Source organism: Antennarius striatus, chromosome 9, assembly GCF_040054535.1.
Source record: "Antennarius striatus isolate MH-2024 chromosome 9, ASM4005453v1, whole genome shotgun sequence".
Classification (NCBI taxonomy): domain Eukaryota; kingdom Metazoa; phylum Chordata; class Actinopteri; order Lophiiformes; family Antennariidae; genus Antennarius; species Antennarius striatus.
In genome coordinates, this window is record NC_090784.1 from 16,957,014 (window position 1) to 16,972,073 (window position 15,060).

General features: G+C 40.3%; 2 protein-coding genes across 3 annotated transcripts; both read left to right on the top strand.

The window, feature by feature from the left end:
- Nucleotides 1-1,287: 1,287 nt before the first annotated feature.
- m6pr (mannose-6-phosphate receptor (cation dependent)) lies at nt 1,288-7,549 on the top strand. Its single transcript, XM_068323490.1, has 7 exons — nt 1,288-1,606; nt 3,349-3,521; nt 4,007-4,176; nt 4,429-4,538; nt 4,904-5,034; nt 5,122-5,248; nt 5,375-7,549. Exons 2-7 carry the CDS (start codon nt 3,349-3,351, stop codon nt 5,495-5,497), a joined length of 834 nt encoding a protein of 277 aa, XP_068179591.1. The 5' UTR covers nt 1,288-1,606; the 3' UTR covers nt 5,498-7,549.
- Nucleotides 7,550-8,824: 1,275 nt separating this feature from the next.
- Nucleotides 8,825-15,035, top strand: phc1 (polyhomeotic homolog 1). Of its 2 annotated transcripts, none has more exons than XM_068324394.1 (14): nt 8,825-8,961; nt 9,697-9,821; nt 9,995-10,105; nt 10,192-10,257; nt 10,362-10,505; nt 11,033-11,227; nt 11,332-12,069; nt 12,202-12,337; nt 12,448-12,626; nt 12,730-12,793; nt 12,908-12,995; nt 13,334-13,505; nt 13,800-14,037; nt 14,128-15,035. In XM_068324394.1, exons 2-14 carry the CDS (start codon nt 9,705-9,707, stop codon nt 14,277-14,279), a joined length of 2,400 nt encoding a protein of 799 aa, XP_068180495.1. In that variant the 5' UTR covers nt 8,825-8,961; nt 9,697-9,704; the 3' UTR covers nt 14,280-15,035. The 2 variants fall into 2 exon arrangements, with proteins under 2 accessions (XP_068180495.1, XP_068180496.1); XM_068324395.1 differs by having other exon boundaries at nt 11,332-11,997.
- The last annotated feature ends 25 nt before the right edge of the window (nt 15,036-15,060 follow it).

The following is a 15,060-nucleotide window of genomic DNA, read 5'->3' on the forward strand; positions in this document are numbered from 1 at the left end:
AGAGGATCAGGTTTATTGGCTACTGCACATGCAACCCTCTCCTGTTAAACACACCACTAGCCTAAGGGACTAAACTGTAATAACCATACATTAAAGTATACAGACAACAATGTGAGATGTGTCTCTTTGGTGAATTAACATTGCAGTTGATAATTCACACACCAGGGAATAACAGAAAAATGCATATGAATAAGAATAAAAAAATGTGTACCCTTCTAAATATTTTTTTTAAAATAGTCTTTGTTCAGTCTGAGTGTTAACCCTGTTATTGTCACTGGATTACACATACAAGTTAGAAATTGTACTCCAGTTTAACTTCACACACTGTAGCTGCAGCCCACTTTTCATTCAGAGGTGCCCAGAATTGTAGCCGAGTCAGTGGAGGATCTTCACATTATCTTACTCGGTCAACCAACTCAACAAGTTTTCGGTAGCGTTTAGGTCAGGGCTGGTTGATTGGCCAGTCCAGAACACCAATATTATTCTCCTCTAGCAACTTGACAAATATGCTTTCTCAAAAATAGCATCTCATTAACCTAGAACTGTGTGTATTATCATGCTCCATTATGTTTGGAACAATGTTTTGGCACATGAAGGCTTTTTATGAGAGCAAATGCTCTCTACTGTTGTAGCAGTGGCTAGTTAGAACCTGCTTCTGACGTACAGGTGAATATATTTCTGAATTTGGGTCATTTTCGCATTATCAAAAAGGGTGCGGGTAGCCTGTTATTATTTTTCAGGCATAACACTTGGATACACTACTGTACTGAGAAATAGTGAGCAATCACTGCGGTGGCAGCTTGCCTAGTAGACTGCCCTGCCTCCAGCATACCAATGTCACTTGGTATTTTTTGTAAATATCTCAGTTTTATTAGTTGTGAGTTCATCATGGTTTTTTCTCTAAAAGCCTCATTATCAAAATCAATATGTAGTGCTAATAGAATTCGACAAACGTGGTGTAGATATAGACGTATAAAATAACACACAGAATGTGTTTGCCTGTGTTTGATCTGAAAATCTGTCGTTTTTAAATGCAGTAAGATTGTATGGAAAGAATCGACAGTGCGTGCTTTTAAATGATGAAGAAAAAAAATAGACGTAATGGTTCGATCAACGTTGACAGGTGTAGGTAACATTTCAGAATGAAGTGTTGACACTAAATACTGTACGTGTTTAACCTCACTGGTCGTCAGCTGACGAGTGCGCGTGGGGATTCAGCTGCGGCTGATTGGTCGCGCTTCTTTCAGGAGGTCACATGTGTGTTTAGTTTCACTTCCGCACTCCGCTACTGTCTGTAGCAGATCTGTAGCTTGTTAGTTTATTGGTTGCTCCTTTTACACATATTGAGAAAAAACGCGTGTATTATCCACGGCAGAACAACGACCTGCTATCGTTGAATCTAAACTCCAGCGTACATGATATATTAATGTTTTTCGTCTGCTTTACAAAACATTTTTTTTTACATTGAGTTAAACAGGAAGCGGAGTTAGCGCTAGGAAGCTCACTACATCAACTAGCTAAATGTTAAATTACTGTCAGTGTGTGTGTTAAACAGTAGCTAACAATAAGCTTTTCCAACTCATTTATAATAGAAGAAGCCACGAAGGTATGTACACGATGAACTAATGTTGAACTGTTCAATTTTAATATCGGTAATATCAACTAGCTGTTTCTTCATGAAAACTTGTTGCCTCTTGCGTATATGAATAGACATTTTGCATGTACCCAACGCACATTTAATGAACGTTTGAAAACATGATTGCACAATTTTTCGAAGATATTACCATGTGGCAGTTGGCTTGACTTACAAGAATTGGACCAGGAGTTTCGTCATAAGTTTTCCCTGCTGAATTAGCAGATAGTGAACAGGAAATACAGTACAGTATACAGTTTAGATCCTCTTAATGTGGTTCATTTGAAGTTGTTCTTGAAGTGTGTAGCAGATGATAGATAGATAGATAGATAGATAGATAGATAGATAGATAGATAGAGAGAGTATTAATCGCGGAGGAAATTGTATAAATGAGATGAGGACAGTGTGTTCCGACTGGTTAGTGAACTTAATCGATGCTAAATCATAATAGTGTAGCATATTCTTTCAAAATGTGGCGCAAACATTAGGAAATGCTAAAAATAAATTAGTGAAACATGGCTATTAATATTTCACAGAACCTAATGTTAAAGCATCCTAAAACCCAGTTATTTTGCTTTATATAATATTCATTAAGCAACTATTCAAGGGGAAATTGAAATAACTTTATGATGATTACTTTAACTCTTAAATTATTTACCAATAAACTGTAATTCTTTTTTTGCAGTAAAATGGATGCTGGCCGTAGCGCCATTCATAATTTTGTATCTTACCACAGTACATGCAATGGATTGAAACATTGCATGTATTAACATGCAAATTACTTGAGTAGCTTGTGTCATTTAAAAATGTTAACATAGAAAGTACCAAAAATGTAAGCACCATGAATGTATCACATGACACACCAAGAGTGTATAAGATTTTTTGAAATCAGTAGTTGGTATTCTCTCTCACAGATTTCAATGGGGTTTGGCAACTCAATCCAAACTACGCTGCTATTCCTGATCAGAATATTCATACTGTGCTGGAAATGTTATGTTAATACAGCTCCAGTATAATGTTGTCAGGCTCTGTCATGTCTCGGTAGACTTTTCATTTTGTTTAGACCTATTTTTCTGCTTTAGAGGGGCGTGTCAGAATTTGTTTCTGAGGTGTAGTAGACACCTTTGTCTTGATTTCTAGTCTTTCCACATGTTCGACCAGGCTATGAACAGTTTGTCCATGTCTGTTTGTGTGATTCCATACTATGCAGACACTTTATTGTGGACCCATGTGTCTTAGGGGCAGCAGTAGCTCAGTCAGTAGAGTAGGTTGTCCAATGATCACAGGATCGGGGGTTCTATTCCTGCTCCTGGCCAGCCACCTTCGGAGTGTGAGCTGACAATGGGAGGTTTCAGCCCACCTCCCAAGCACTGCCGAGGATTCTCTGAGCATGGTGCCGTCCCCCCTATAAGCTGCTCATTTGGGGAGCACCGCGAAGTCGCTGCTCATCACTCTACCTCCCTCTGTACTAATTGTACTAATTGCATGCTTATAGGCTCCTAGTGGGTATATGTGTTTGTTCATGGGCTTGTACACAACATATATGTATGCATGTCTAATATATGTTTGGTCTGAGTGTAAAAGTAATTTCCTCATGGGGGATCAATAATGTGAGTTTCTTTCTTTCATCTTTTAACCCTGATTTCAAAGTATAGCAAATACGCTTTTAAATTCGTTTGTGCCGATAAATGAAATATCCATCTTTATTTTACTAGATGATCAACAAACACTACGTGGATTCTATCTGGTTGTGGACCCTTGCCATTCAGCTCGTTCTGTGTGGGAGAGGGGTGTACACTGCTAACGTCACCAAGAACTGCAAACTGTTCTCTAAATCTGACTCAGAACTGAAAGTCCTCAATCGACTAGAGTCGCTTGCCAATAAGAAGTAAGGAATTACTCAGTTTTGTGCTTACGCATTCAATGGCATTGTTGTTTTTGGATTACCTGCAATCAATTAAACAATCAGACTGTGGACTGTAGCAGATTATATTTGATAATTACTACTGAAAAACATGGTAGTGGAGGAATGGCCTGTAATCCAAAATTTGCTCTCATGTCTCATGTGAAACATTTGTCAAAAATGGTTTAGGATATAAAATGTATTTCTCTGATCATCAGTAGATAGTTGCACACTTCCCTCTCCAACTTGTGCAGTAGTGCTACTGCAGACTCAAACATGGGCAGTTGCTTAGCCTATTAAATGTTTTACTATACCATAAGTGTTATTGTTTCAATTCATTCATAGACATACATGTCTTCCTTATATTTTTTAAAAAAGGTATGCAGAGTTGAAACCACAACATGGAAAAAGACATTGGTGACCGTGTCTTGTTATTCCTTCTTTGTGGATTTCTTTTCTCTTGTCGGCAGCTTTACAGCAGAGGTCAAGAATGGAGACGATAGCTACACTTACACATTTCAATTGTGCGGAGATGCCGGGGGTGTTCCGGGAGCTGGAGTTATTCAGGTGAACAACAAGGGAAAGGAAACTAAGCCAAAAGTGATTGGCATGTATAATTCCACACAGGCCATTGGAGGAAGTAAGTACCTGCAAATACATAATAATGTCATCCCATTTCCCTCTGTTGTTGTTGTCATCTAATCTTTCTCATCATGTGTAAATTTTAGCTATTTAAGGGATCTTGGATTGGAGCATTATTTTATGCTTTGAGACAAATTATGAACAACATGAGCGTAAGAATGAGTACTAGAAATGTTAACGCCTGAATTATCTGAGCATGGAACCAACCGTTTCATCGGGTTTGTGTCATCCTGGTCTGTTTTTTTTCTAGGTGACTGGATTATGCTGATTTACAGAAATGGTGACACATATGATGGTCACTGTTCTAAAGAAAAGAGGAAAGCCATAATCATGATCTCTTGCAACAGAGACATTGATGTGGTAAGAATACATTTGAAAATTAAACTGTGACTTCATACCAAAATCTTTTTTTTTTTTTTAAATAAAAATGCAATTGGCTGCATTTGTTTAGGCTTTTATTCTCTCCGTACCAGGCAATCAATGAGTGTCGTTGAGTAAGATACACAAATACTGCATGCTTGTTTATGATATGAGTTATGTCACAAGGTTTTGGTAGTTATACTGTGGGGGGTTTATTCATGTGCAGTTTTGTTCTTTGCAGTGAACTTGTAGTGCAATTGTGGGTTTGAGCATCTGTTTCCTGTATGACATGTAGTCCCCACCCACTCACCTTTTATTCATTTTTGCCTGGTCTTGAGTTCTTTCTCTCTCCATCATGGTCCCAGGGCTCACTGGAGGTAGTGCTAGAGGACAGGGAGAGGGAGCAAGACTGTTTCTACTTGTTTGAACTGGACTGCAGCGGAGTGTGCCCGGTTATTCAGTCCCAGCTCAGCACTGGTTCCATAATACTAATCATGTGTGTAATGATAAATTAAAAAAATTAATGTAACTGTAATGAATGTCATAATTTTCAGCAGTGACCCTAAGCCAATATTTTTTTCAGTGGCTTCAGTCTTCTGATTCTTTACCTCATTGGAGGCTTCTTATACCAGAGATTCGTTGTTGGAGCCAAAGGAATGGAGCAATTCCCAAACTATGCTTTCTGGGTGGAGGTTGGAAACCTGTCAGCGGTAAGTGCAGGTCAAATAATGAAACTGAAAAAATTGAGTTCTTGAATTTGTTACACTTTTCAGCCTTTATTGTTGGTCTTTTTCACCATGTCTGTTTCACTGACTTTGTTACCCCACCCGACACAGGATGGATGTGACTTTGTTTGCCGGTCACGGAACCGTGAAGGAGCTCCAGAATACAGAGGAGTAGTTACAGAACCTTTAGAAGAAGAGCAAGATGAGAGAGATGACCACTTACTACCTATGTGACCTTATCATGTCAGAAATGGCACGGAAGGTTTAACTGTGTGACACAGGTTCCTCTTTTCACATGTTAGATGAAGTTGCTGTTAGACACAAGTCTTGTGTTTCTTGTGCTGATTTAGGTTAGGACCTGTTGGCCTGTTGCCACACTTGTGTCTTGGGCAACTGTTGGCTGATCTGCTTGTCTCTAAGGACATGTTATGGATACGGCTGACAGTTAAATCGCTTTTCAAAATACATTTGATGAATTATTCATCCAGACTTATAAATCAAAAACAAAGAATGATGCAGAACTGTGTAATTGGAGGAAGTTTTAAGAAGTGACATTTATACATAAAGAAAGCTTAAAATATTGTTATATTTTCTGCTTTACTGATGGTTGACGTAGCATGCAGCAAGTTGTTTGTCCTGGGGTCTTTGTTTTGTACTGGCAAGATTACAAAATGCGCAGGTTCTTTTTTTAGTGTCATTCGGCTTTAATGCATTTGTGTCATTTTGGAAATGAGATTTGTTATATGAGAATGTAAATCAATAATTTAAAACACTGTAATGGGGCTTACAGCTTATCTTCACAAATTGAAATCACTGCAACAACACCATTACACTGGATTTTTGGTTGGATTTTCTCCTTTCTTTAGCATACCGCAAAGTTTTGACATCCAGGGTATCATTTTGGGCTTACTACAGACCAGATAGTTGTTACTAACCAGGTGAGAATTTATTTCAAGTTTTGTGCTTAGTCTACAAATTTTGTTTGCATAACAAAGTATCCATCTAAAAGTATAATTTGACAGCTGTTCATCAACTAGATGCTAATAAATGCTGCTACACATTATCAAGAATAAAAATATAACAATTCTGCTCTTCATAATTTATTTCAAAATCATTGGAATACATATACTGCATAAAACATGAACAGTCAAAGCAACAGTCAAGTCATTACAAAACTACTTAATGGGCTAATGGATAATAGAATTAGTTAATCAGAAATAACTGACTTGTGTGCAGTGTGTGTGTGCCTGATGTGCAGCAAGGCAGGACTGGATGGTATGTTTGTGATCATACAGGCTGCTAAATTACTTCTGAAGGAGTAAAAGCGCTTCGTTTTCTGTATGGTTGCGAATGTGTTACAGCCCTGAGTGTATTATTTGAGGTTTAAGGGTTTTTTTTGAAAAGTCAAATTATTGAAGTTTCGGAGTAAAACAGGAATTCTGACACTGAATGATAATGTATTTTATGCAGTTTAAGTTGCGAAACAAGTTACCATATTCTTCTTGTGAGGGCTTTTGTTTTTATTTATATTTGTGTTTTAATGGGGCTTAAAGTGTATTGTGTTTTTGTTACAGTTGACATTCCTTTGCTAACTTGCTAAGTTCAGTAAGTGCTTTGATGAATGCAACAGCCTCTTTGGGTCAAAGTTGATTTCAAGGTGTGAAACTTGTTTATTTTCTGATTACATAATAAACAAAATATAAAGCAACTTCATGTACAGTATACCCACATTACCAGTACACACCCAAGTGCTATCACCTTTGGACATTAAATGGATGTAAAAAAAATTTAATAAAACATTTAATGGATAAAACATTTTATGAATTTATATTTAAGTGAGCATAATTTATATTAGTTGATTGTTTTTGACTCTTAGTAAATGCTTCAGGAGAGAAATCTTGCCTGCTAAGCCTAAAGGCTGACAACAAATTTACCTTTCAAAAAACAAGTTGAAGTATAAAAGTATAGAAATTTTACGATACACTATATTTTTTCTGTACAGATTTACTTAGAAATGTTTACTTGTAATTTAATTAACAACGTCCTCATTTACAATGAGAAACCTGTCCGATATGATATAATTAAACGAGTTGTCCAACTTGCTTCCTAACTGCTCTCTACCGCCATCTACTGAGTCTCCAGGTGTACTGTCAGATAAATCGAATTGGTAGTGTCCATTACACCAGCAAACGATTCCGTGTGTTATGACTGAGTTGATACAAAGTTTTAAAAGAAAATAGATTTTACTCACCTAAGGTGTGAGTCTTGCAATAAAACATTTTAAATTGTAACCAAAGTTTGGTGTTACGTATTTAATTATTAAGGTACATATCTTCTCCACACAACGTGCAGCTGGTAACATCTGAGTCTTCCCAGCCCCCAAACATCCAAAGTCCACCACTGGTGTTGTGGGACACGTTCTTTTATGTTTTAGATTTCAATCTAGACCCAAAAACTCATTGACATCGGTACCTGAATACTTTTAAGAATTTCCCTTTTTTTTTTTCATGAGCGTTACAATATATTACAAATATTGCAAGAAAATTAGATATTTCAAGTGACCTGTGAGGACAACGGCAATTAGTTTGTCATTAAGGAAAGGACGATCTCTCCAAACTCTCCATGATATGTAATGTAGGATGCTCTCCATGACATCTGGACGTGTCCTGGGATCATTGCCCACTGGTCTAGGATTTCTATTCCATGGATGAATTATTGAAAACATGTGCTGCCACCAAAACCAAGGCTCTGCTGCTAAGGCTTCTTTTCTCCATCGTGACCATTATGATGAATGACATCCAACAAAAAACTCTGAACAACACAATACCTGCTACCCTACTGTTCCACAGCAATCATTAACCAAAATCTCTGGAGCTGGTGCTGCTGGTGTGCCATTTCTATTATACTGTGAGAGAATGGTGTCACATTTAAGCAGTAGCCAGCAATAAAGCTTTACTTTAAAACTCTAAAGGATATTGAGTGGACATGGGTGACAGTGTGAACATCGTGCACAGACACTGCAGCAACGCCAACCACTTTTTACTTAAGAATGGGCTTCTATCCAGAAATGAGACGTGGAGATTGCACCAGTTCACAAGGAGGAGGATTACTGTTGCAATCAATGTTGATGGGGAATAAAGTGGTATTGGAAAAGTTGTCCAAATTTTACAGTGCAAGGCTAGTGTACTGGAAGGCATTTACTTCAGGTGGTTTTCTCTAACACAGGTTACATAAAATGTGTGGACTATGTCACCAGAGATTTTAATAGTGGTTGCATTTTTAATACAGCCTTATTTTTATTCCAAGTCTTTGTTTTTGTTACACATTATTGAGATAATGGTCAAAAGTAACTCTTCGGTCCGATTTTAACTCCCTGGAGCATGTAGAATTAAATCCAGTATACAGTATTTTATGCGTAGGCGTAATTAGGAGGCGTACGGACTAATCCAGTAGGGGGCAATAGAGCCATTTAGCATCGGTTTGATAGCTACGAACACTGAAGAAGAAGAAAAACCTCGCTAGGGGAGGGGTTTTGTTTGGAGGTAAAAAGAGAGAGAGAGAGAGAGAGAGAGAGAGAGAGAGAGAGAGAGAGAGAGAGAGAGAGAGAGAGAAGGGATTTTCGTTAGTAATCCAAACCAAACTCGCAGTCTTTTTTTAGATTGATTGGAGTTGTGAAACGGGAAGAATAACAAGGAGAGGTAATCACAGAAGCACACCGAAGAGCATCAAATATTGTGTTCTTTGACATTAGATAGCCAGTCAGTTTACAGCGTTTGTGTACAATAGTCACTTAGCACAGCTAGTTAGTTAGCCCTTGTTGCTAATACTTAAAACTAACGCAGCACTTTGTCTCGGTGTTACTACTGAAGTAAAGGCCTTTTTAATGGTCTACATGTCGACAGTATTTACACTCGGGGTTTTTTCCTGTACTTCTTTCAATGTTAATGTTTGTTATTTATGCAAGAGAGAAAGGTTAGGTAACTAGCCAAGTCCATTGTAGTTGACCACAACTGGCTAGCTGCTGTTTGACTTGTCTTGAGCTTCCCTGCATGTTCTTCTGTAGGCATCGATCACTGATTATTAGGTTGACGTCTTGTCCGCTAGAGAACATGCCAGAACTACTCCTGCTTGCTACGATTATTGAATTTAGTTAACTGTGAAAAACACTGGCAATTAAATGTGTGTATGTGCGGGTGAGAGCTGTGCTTTAGTAGCATGAGCAGAAACTAACGGTCTGGAATTTATAGTTGTTAGAAAACAATCCTAGTCTTAAGACATCTCACTCTAGCGTTTATACTGACTTGATAAGTTTGGGTTTAATGTTTGATCATTTGGCTGTCCATATTTTGTCGTAATTTTATTATTAATTTGTTGTTTATTTTCCTTGTGTAAACAAAAACCATTCTTTTTAATGATGGTTTCTGTTCCTTTAGTGGCAAACATGGAGGGAGGTGAAGACCAAAACACTGGGACCACCAATGGAAATCCTCAGACAAGTGGGAACTCTCGTGCACCCCAGATAGCTCACATGTCTCTGTATGAGAGACAAGCTGTACAGGTGTGTGTGTGTGTGTGTGTGTGTGTGTGTGTGTGTGTGTGTGTGTGTGTGTGTGTGTGTGTGTGTGCACGTGCGTATACGTGCAATGGCATTTGATTTAATGAATGATAAACAATTACTTTGGGATGTTTCTTGAAATTATATGTGTGTGTGTGGGGGGGGTGTTTATAAAGGCTCTCCAAGCTCTGCAAAGACAACCAAATGCAGCTCAGTACTTCCAACAACTCATGCTGCAGCAGCAGATCAATAGTGCCCAACTCCACAATTTGGCGGCAGTGCAACAGGTAACTAGAATTATGGTGTGAAGGTCCAGTCCGTACAAAAGCAAGAGCACTACAAGCCAGCCATTTCATTTCTGTCCTTAAACCAGGCCACGCTCGCAGCGAGTCGACAGTCCAATACGACAAGTAACAGCATGTCCCAGGCACCTACCACTGTAAGTTTATGTGTTTACTGTTATTTGAATTGCAGTATAAAAGTAGTTGTTGTTAAATACTGAGGTAGGTTTGATTTAAAACACACTTTCAAAAATTATCTTAGGTCAACATAAGCACCACGTCCACAGGAGGTACCATGACCAATCCCCGTCCCCATGGCCCAGCCACATCTGCAACAACAACAGGTCTCAATCAGTCAGTGCTGTTGGGTGGAAACTCTGCTGGACAGGGACAGATGTATCTCAGGGTGAGTTAAAAATGATTGCGCTTACATTCATTCATTCATCTTTTAAAACCGCTTCATCCGTTGTCGCCGAGTGCCGACTGGGGGTGTGAGGCAGGGGATACTCCGGGTGCGATGCCAGTGTACCGCAGAGCCACACATATACACAGACAAACACGCACGCACGCACACACATCTACAGTCAATTTGGAAGTGCATATTAATGCATATTACTTTTTTGTGTGTCAGCAAACCTGATAATGTAATAACTCACACCTTGTTCTGTTTTTGAAAGTCATGGATTTGATTTTTTTTAAACATAATTTTTTGTGTTGGTAGCTTGTGCTACTAAGAACTAGAATCTTACAATCTGTAAGAACAGATTGTGTTTTTTCCACAAAAGTTGAACCTCTAACTTGTTCAGCCTAGCAGTGTGTGTCAATATTGTAGAGAAGAAAATTTCTATATAGAACCAGTGGTACTTGATTTTGTTATTTATACATTTATTTGGTACAAATAATTTTTACCCATTTGATTTGCTCCATACGTAGGTCAACCGCTCTCTCAGAGCTCCCCTTGCCTCACAACTCATCTTCATGCCTGGTGGTACGGCAACAGCAACTGTAGCAACAGTTGCCCAGACACAGCCCCAGCAACAGCAGCAACAACAACAACAGCAACAACAACAACAGCAGCAGCAGCAGCATGAAGTTGCCCCTGCTGGTGCCCAGTCTGACCATGATCAGGTCTGACGACTATTTCCTGACTGTAACGTGAAAGCTAAGATAAAACCGGCACAATATTCAACATTATTAAAAAATCCCCTAAACCTCTTCTCTTAATGTTAAAGGTGCAGAATCTGGCCTTACACTGTGCTCCCAGAGCAGCTGCAGTCAAGTCTGAGCTCCCAGAAAGGAAAGATGTCGCCACCTTTCCTGCTGGTCAACAGCAGCAGCAAACATTTGCCCAGACACCTCAGCAGCAACCACAACGACAACAACAAATGACCAAACAGAACTTTCCTCAGCAGTCAACTGCCAACACCATGACTGCAAAGGCTGGAAACCAAGCTTCCATGACTGTCACTCCTGCAGCTTCTATCGCTCCATCCTCCACCTCCTCTCCAGCACTTCCTCTTTCACAGCTTCTCCTGTCCTCATCCACTGCCCCAGTGATCCTGGTCCCCACCTCAAATGTTCCTACCACCACCCAGGGCTACTCCATTGGCTCAGTGACTCCAAAAGCCAATGTGAACACCCAGACTCTGGTAGTGCAGCCCCTGCAACAGGCCAGCACCAATACCGACAAAGGTCCTGTGCCGATACAGCCCAAGACTGCTCAAGGACAACGCTTACCTGTGCAGATGCCCCCTCGACACCCACCTCCGATTCTTCCAGCACCACCCAGCAACAGCCAGGCAAGCACCATGGGACACAACACACCCCATATCCCTGTGCAGCTTGTGGGAACCAGGCAGGGCTTGGCAGGAAATGCACAGGCTGTGGCCCTGGCACAGGTACGAAGCAGCACAGGCCAGGAAAGTACAGCTGGTGGGAATGTTAACACAGTCTCCGGCAATGGTGCCATGGTAAGAGCAACCATTTAAAATATTTACAGTACACAGTGAAGCTGTCATTTTGGTGTAGGTGTAAGTATAAGTATGGTACAAGGACTGCTTACAGTTTTCCTGCCCCCCCCCCTCCCCTCCACATAACATTAGATAAAGCCCACCATTGGCTCTCTGAAGAGAAAATCAGACAGTGACGCTCCAAATGAGATGTCAACAGAGGCTTCAGACTCTGCACCAATGAAAGATTCTGCTCCTCCCTTGTCTCCTGCACCTACAAAGGATTTGGGTATGTTAAGTTCCAGTTTCTAAATCAAACATGTATTATTGTCAGTATTGTGTCTACAGTAAGTCTTCAAAATCATGCTGCTTTTTTTTCCCCCTTTTGATGTCCATAAGCTCCTTCTGCAGCAGCTGCTTTCCCGTCTCCACCTACCCTATCCTTGCCTTTGCCCTTGTCAAGAATCGGGCTTGGGGACAAAGACAGACCGCCTGTCCCTCACGCGGTGGTCAAACCTCAAGTCCTCACCCACCTGATAGAGGGCTTTGTAATCCAAGAAGGAGCTGAACCCTTCCCGGTAAGTGTCCTCTGCTGACAACAATGGCTTCATATCAAACATGCCCGATCCCACATCAAACCGTTCCTGACTGATTTGCTTGTATCATAAACTCATGTGATAGGTTGCTGGACTTCTCAAAGACAGAGATTTTGCCTTGGTTGGCCGCTCAGAGAATGGACCTGCATGTCAGTGATTGGATAAGTCTTCTTTTTTAATGATACTTCTAAAATATGTGCGTGGTCAATATTTCCTGAAAGCATGAAGTAGTTTTATTTTTTCATTTTCATTTTCCTGTTAAGTGTTAAAGTGTGAGTACTGTGGAAGCCTTGCCCCCGCCAGCCAGTTCAGAGGATCAAAGAGGTTCTGCACCAATACCTGTGCTAAGAGGTATGATTTGCTTTATATTTACATGATGTACCACATTCTGCCATAACCTGTCAACTCATCTGTTATATCCAGATAGTCAAGGCAGTGAATAGCACAGAATCTCAGTGGCGCTTATCGTCAGGATCGTTCCAGAAAGGGCAGATGAGGCTCATACATATTTTCAGAGACCCAGCGACTCCCATTCTACTGACAACAAATTCTCTGTACCAGGAGGAGCCACTGGTTAGACCTGATTGGGTCATTGTTCCTTACAAGAGAACAACCATAGCAGAACAAAAAAAAAAAAGGAAATGTCGTCTTTTGCTTCATTTGTAGTGAATAGGCTCGTTGGTCCACAGGTATAATGTGAGCTGCAGCCAGCACTTCAAGACTAGCAGAGGAAGAAGTGCTGCAGGTCAGGCGCCACCCCCAACACCCGCTGAACCCACTGCTAGGAGAAGGGGACCCTCTCGCAGGAGCAGTTCTAACAACACCTCTAATAAAGTGTCAACCAGGCATCTGCCTGTCAAAGTAAGAGTTATAAATATGTAGAGGGGGGCAGCGTTCCAACTGTTAACAGGTGTTACTCCAGAGCTGAAAGTTGTCCGCATTGAACACACTATTTATTCCTGTTGAAATGCTGTTTCTTAGGGGGAAAAAAATAGTACTTTTCTAAATTAAATTTTATGCTTGTGATCTGCCCTAGTTATGAAGAAGTTATTGGCTTTGCTTTATGTATCATGGATGCAGGATTAGCGGATGGAGCTTGATCATCCAAAGCTTCACCGTTGCTTTTAGGACTGAATCTCCACTCTCTTGCTGTAGTGTCACTCAGAGTCCAGTCATTCAGAGGATGCATCTAGTGATGTGGAGGGAGAGGAGGATGAATCTCCTTCACTGTCCCCCGGCTCTTCAAACTCCTGCTCGAGGGCTGGACACGGCGCCCCCCTGTCTGACAGCTCAGCCCCTGGCAGTCTTCCACTAGAGGGGGCCAACTTTCTCTCAGCAACTCCAGCTCAATGGAGCGTTGAAGAAGTCTGCAGGTTTATCTCTTCACTGCAAGGTTGGTGTTCAATCACATAAAAGTTGTGTAACTCTCAATCCACGTCCCACGTTGTCTTTTTTTGTGTTCTAATTCTTTTCTTGTGTCCAGGTTGTGAAGAGTTGGCCGCCCAATTCTTGTCACAGGAAATAGACGGTCAGGCTCTGATGCTTCTGCGAGAAGACCATCTCATCTCCACCATGAATATCAAGCTGGGTCCCGCCCTCAAGATCTGTGCCTCCATCAACACCCTGCGTGAGTGATGCAGCGGGTGCTACGCGGGGACAGGGTGATCATTTTCTCCTCGATGCCTCCTCACTTGAATCAACGCTTTGATCTATTCATCACTGAGTCATCTCTATGGGGACAGCCAGGATGGTGCAAAAGTCAAGTAGTTTACTTTCTGGACTTTGAATGTGCAAAAAAACATGTATGCATACTGTTATGTGTGAGAGGTGAGCATGTCTCAAGTATACATATCAGTAGTGTTTCCAATGTTTTTGTGTCGCTGTAAGTAGAGGCCTTTTTTATGTATACTCCTATTAAACTGTGTGAATCTGCCAGCGGACAGGAGTTAGTATGGGATCTGCTAGCTAGGACATTTTATGTTAGATTTAAAAAAAAAAAAGACTAAACATGTTGCCTTTTTGCTGTATTTCCAATGGTGCTTTAATTTTAATGCTGTATGATTTTTCAACTTCATTTAGACATTTCAGCTATTTAGTCTACCTGTGTTACTATACCATAGATGTTCAATCCAGGCTCTAATCACACCAAGCGAAGGACAGTCATAATGCCTGGTTTGTTATTATTTTACCAGTTATTGAAAATTTAGTTTTGTACCTTTTCATTTTGTAATACAATCAGAATTATTTTTTCATAAATATGATATAGTCTTAGTAGCTTTCAGTGAGCTCCACTACCTGAATATTACTTTTAGTTGGTGCTTTGCTCTCAAGGGCTCAGTGGTTGTCCACTGTGTAAATGCATACAGTACTACAAATAAACAGTACGTGTTCCTTGGTGTGTGTTATTGAACCTATG

Coding starts and splice junctions, on each gene's coding strand:
- m6pr (XM_068323490.1), top strand. CDS start 3,349: ATGATCAACAAACACTACGTGGATTCTATCTGGTTGTGGACCCTTGCC. Junction 3,522..4,006: donor GAGTCGCTTGCCAATAAGAA/GTAAGGAATTAC, acceptor TCTTGTCGGCAG/CTTTACAGCAGAGGTCAAGA. Junction 4,177..4,428: donor CACACAGGCCATTGGAGGAA/GTAAGTACCTGC, acceptor TTTTTTTTCTAG/GTGACTGGATTATGCTGATT.
- phc1 (XM_068324394.1), top strand. CDS start 9,705: ATGGAGGGAGGTGAAGACCAAAACACTGGGACCACCAATGGAAATCCT. Junction 12,070..12,201: donor TCTCCGGCAATGGTGCCATG/GTAAGAGCAACC, acceptor ACATAACATTAG/ATAAAGCCCACCATTGGCTC. Junction 13,506..13,799: donor CCAGGCATCTGCCTGTCAAA/GTAAGAGTTATA, acceptor CTCTTGCTGTAG/TGTCACTCAGAGTCCAGTCA.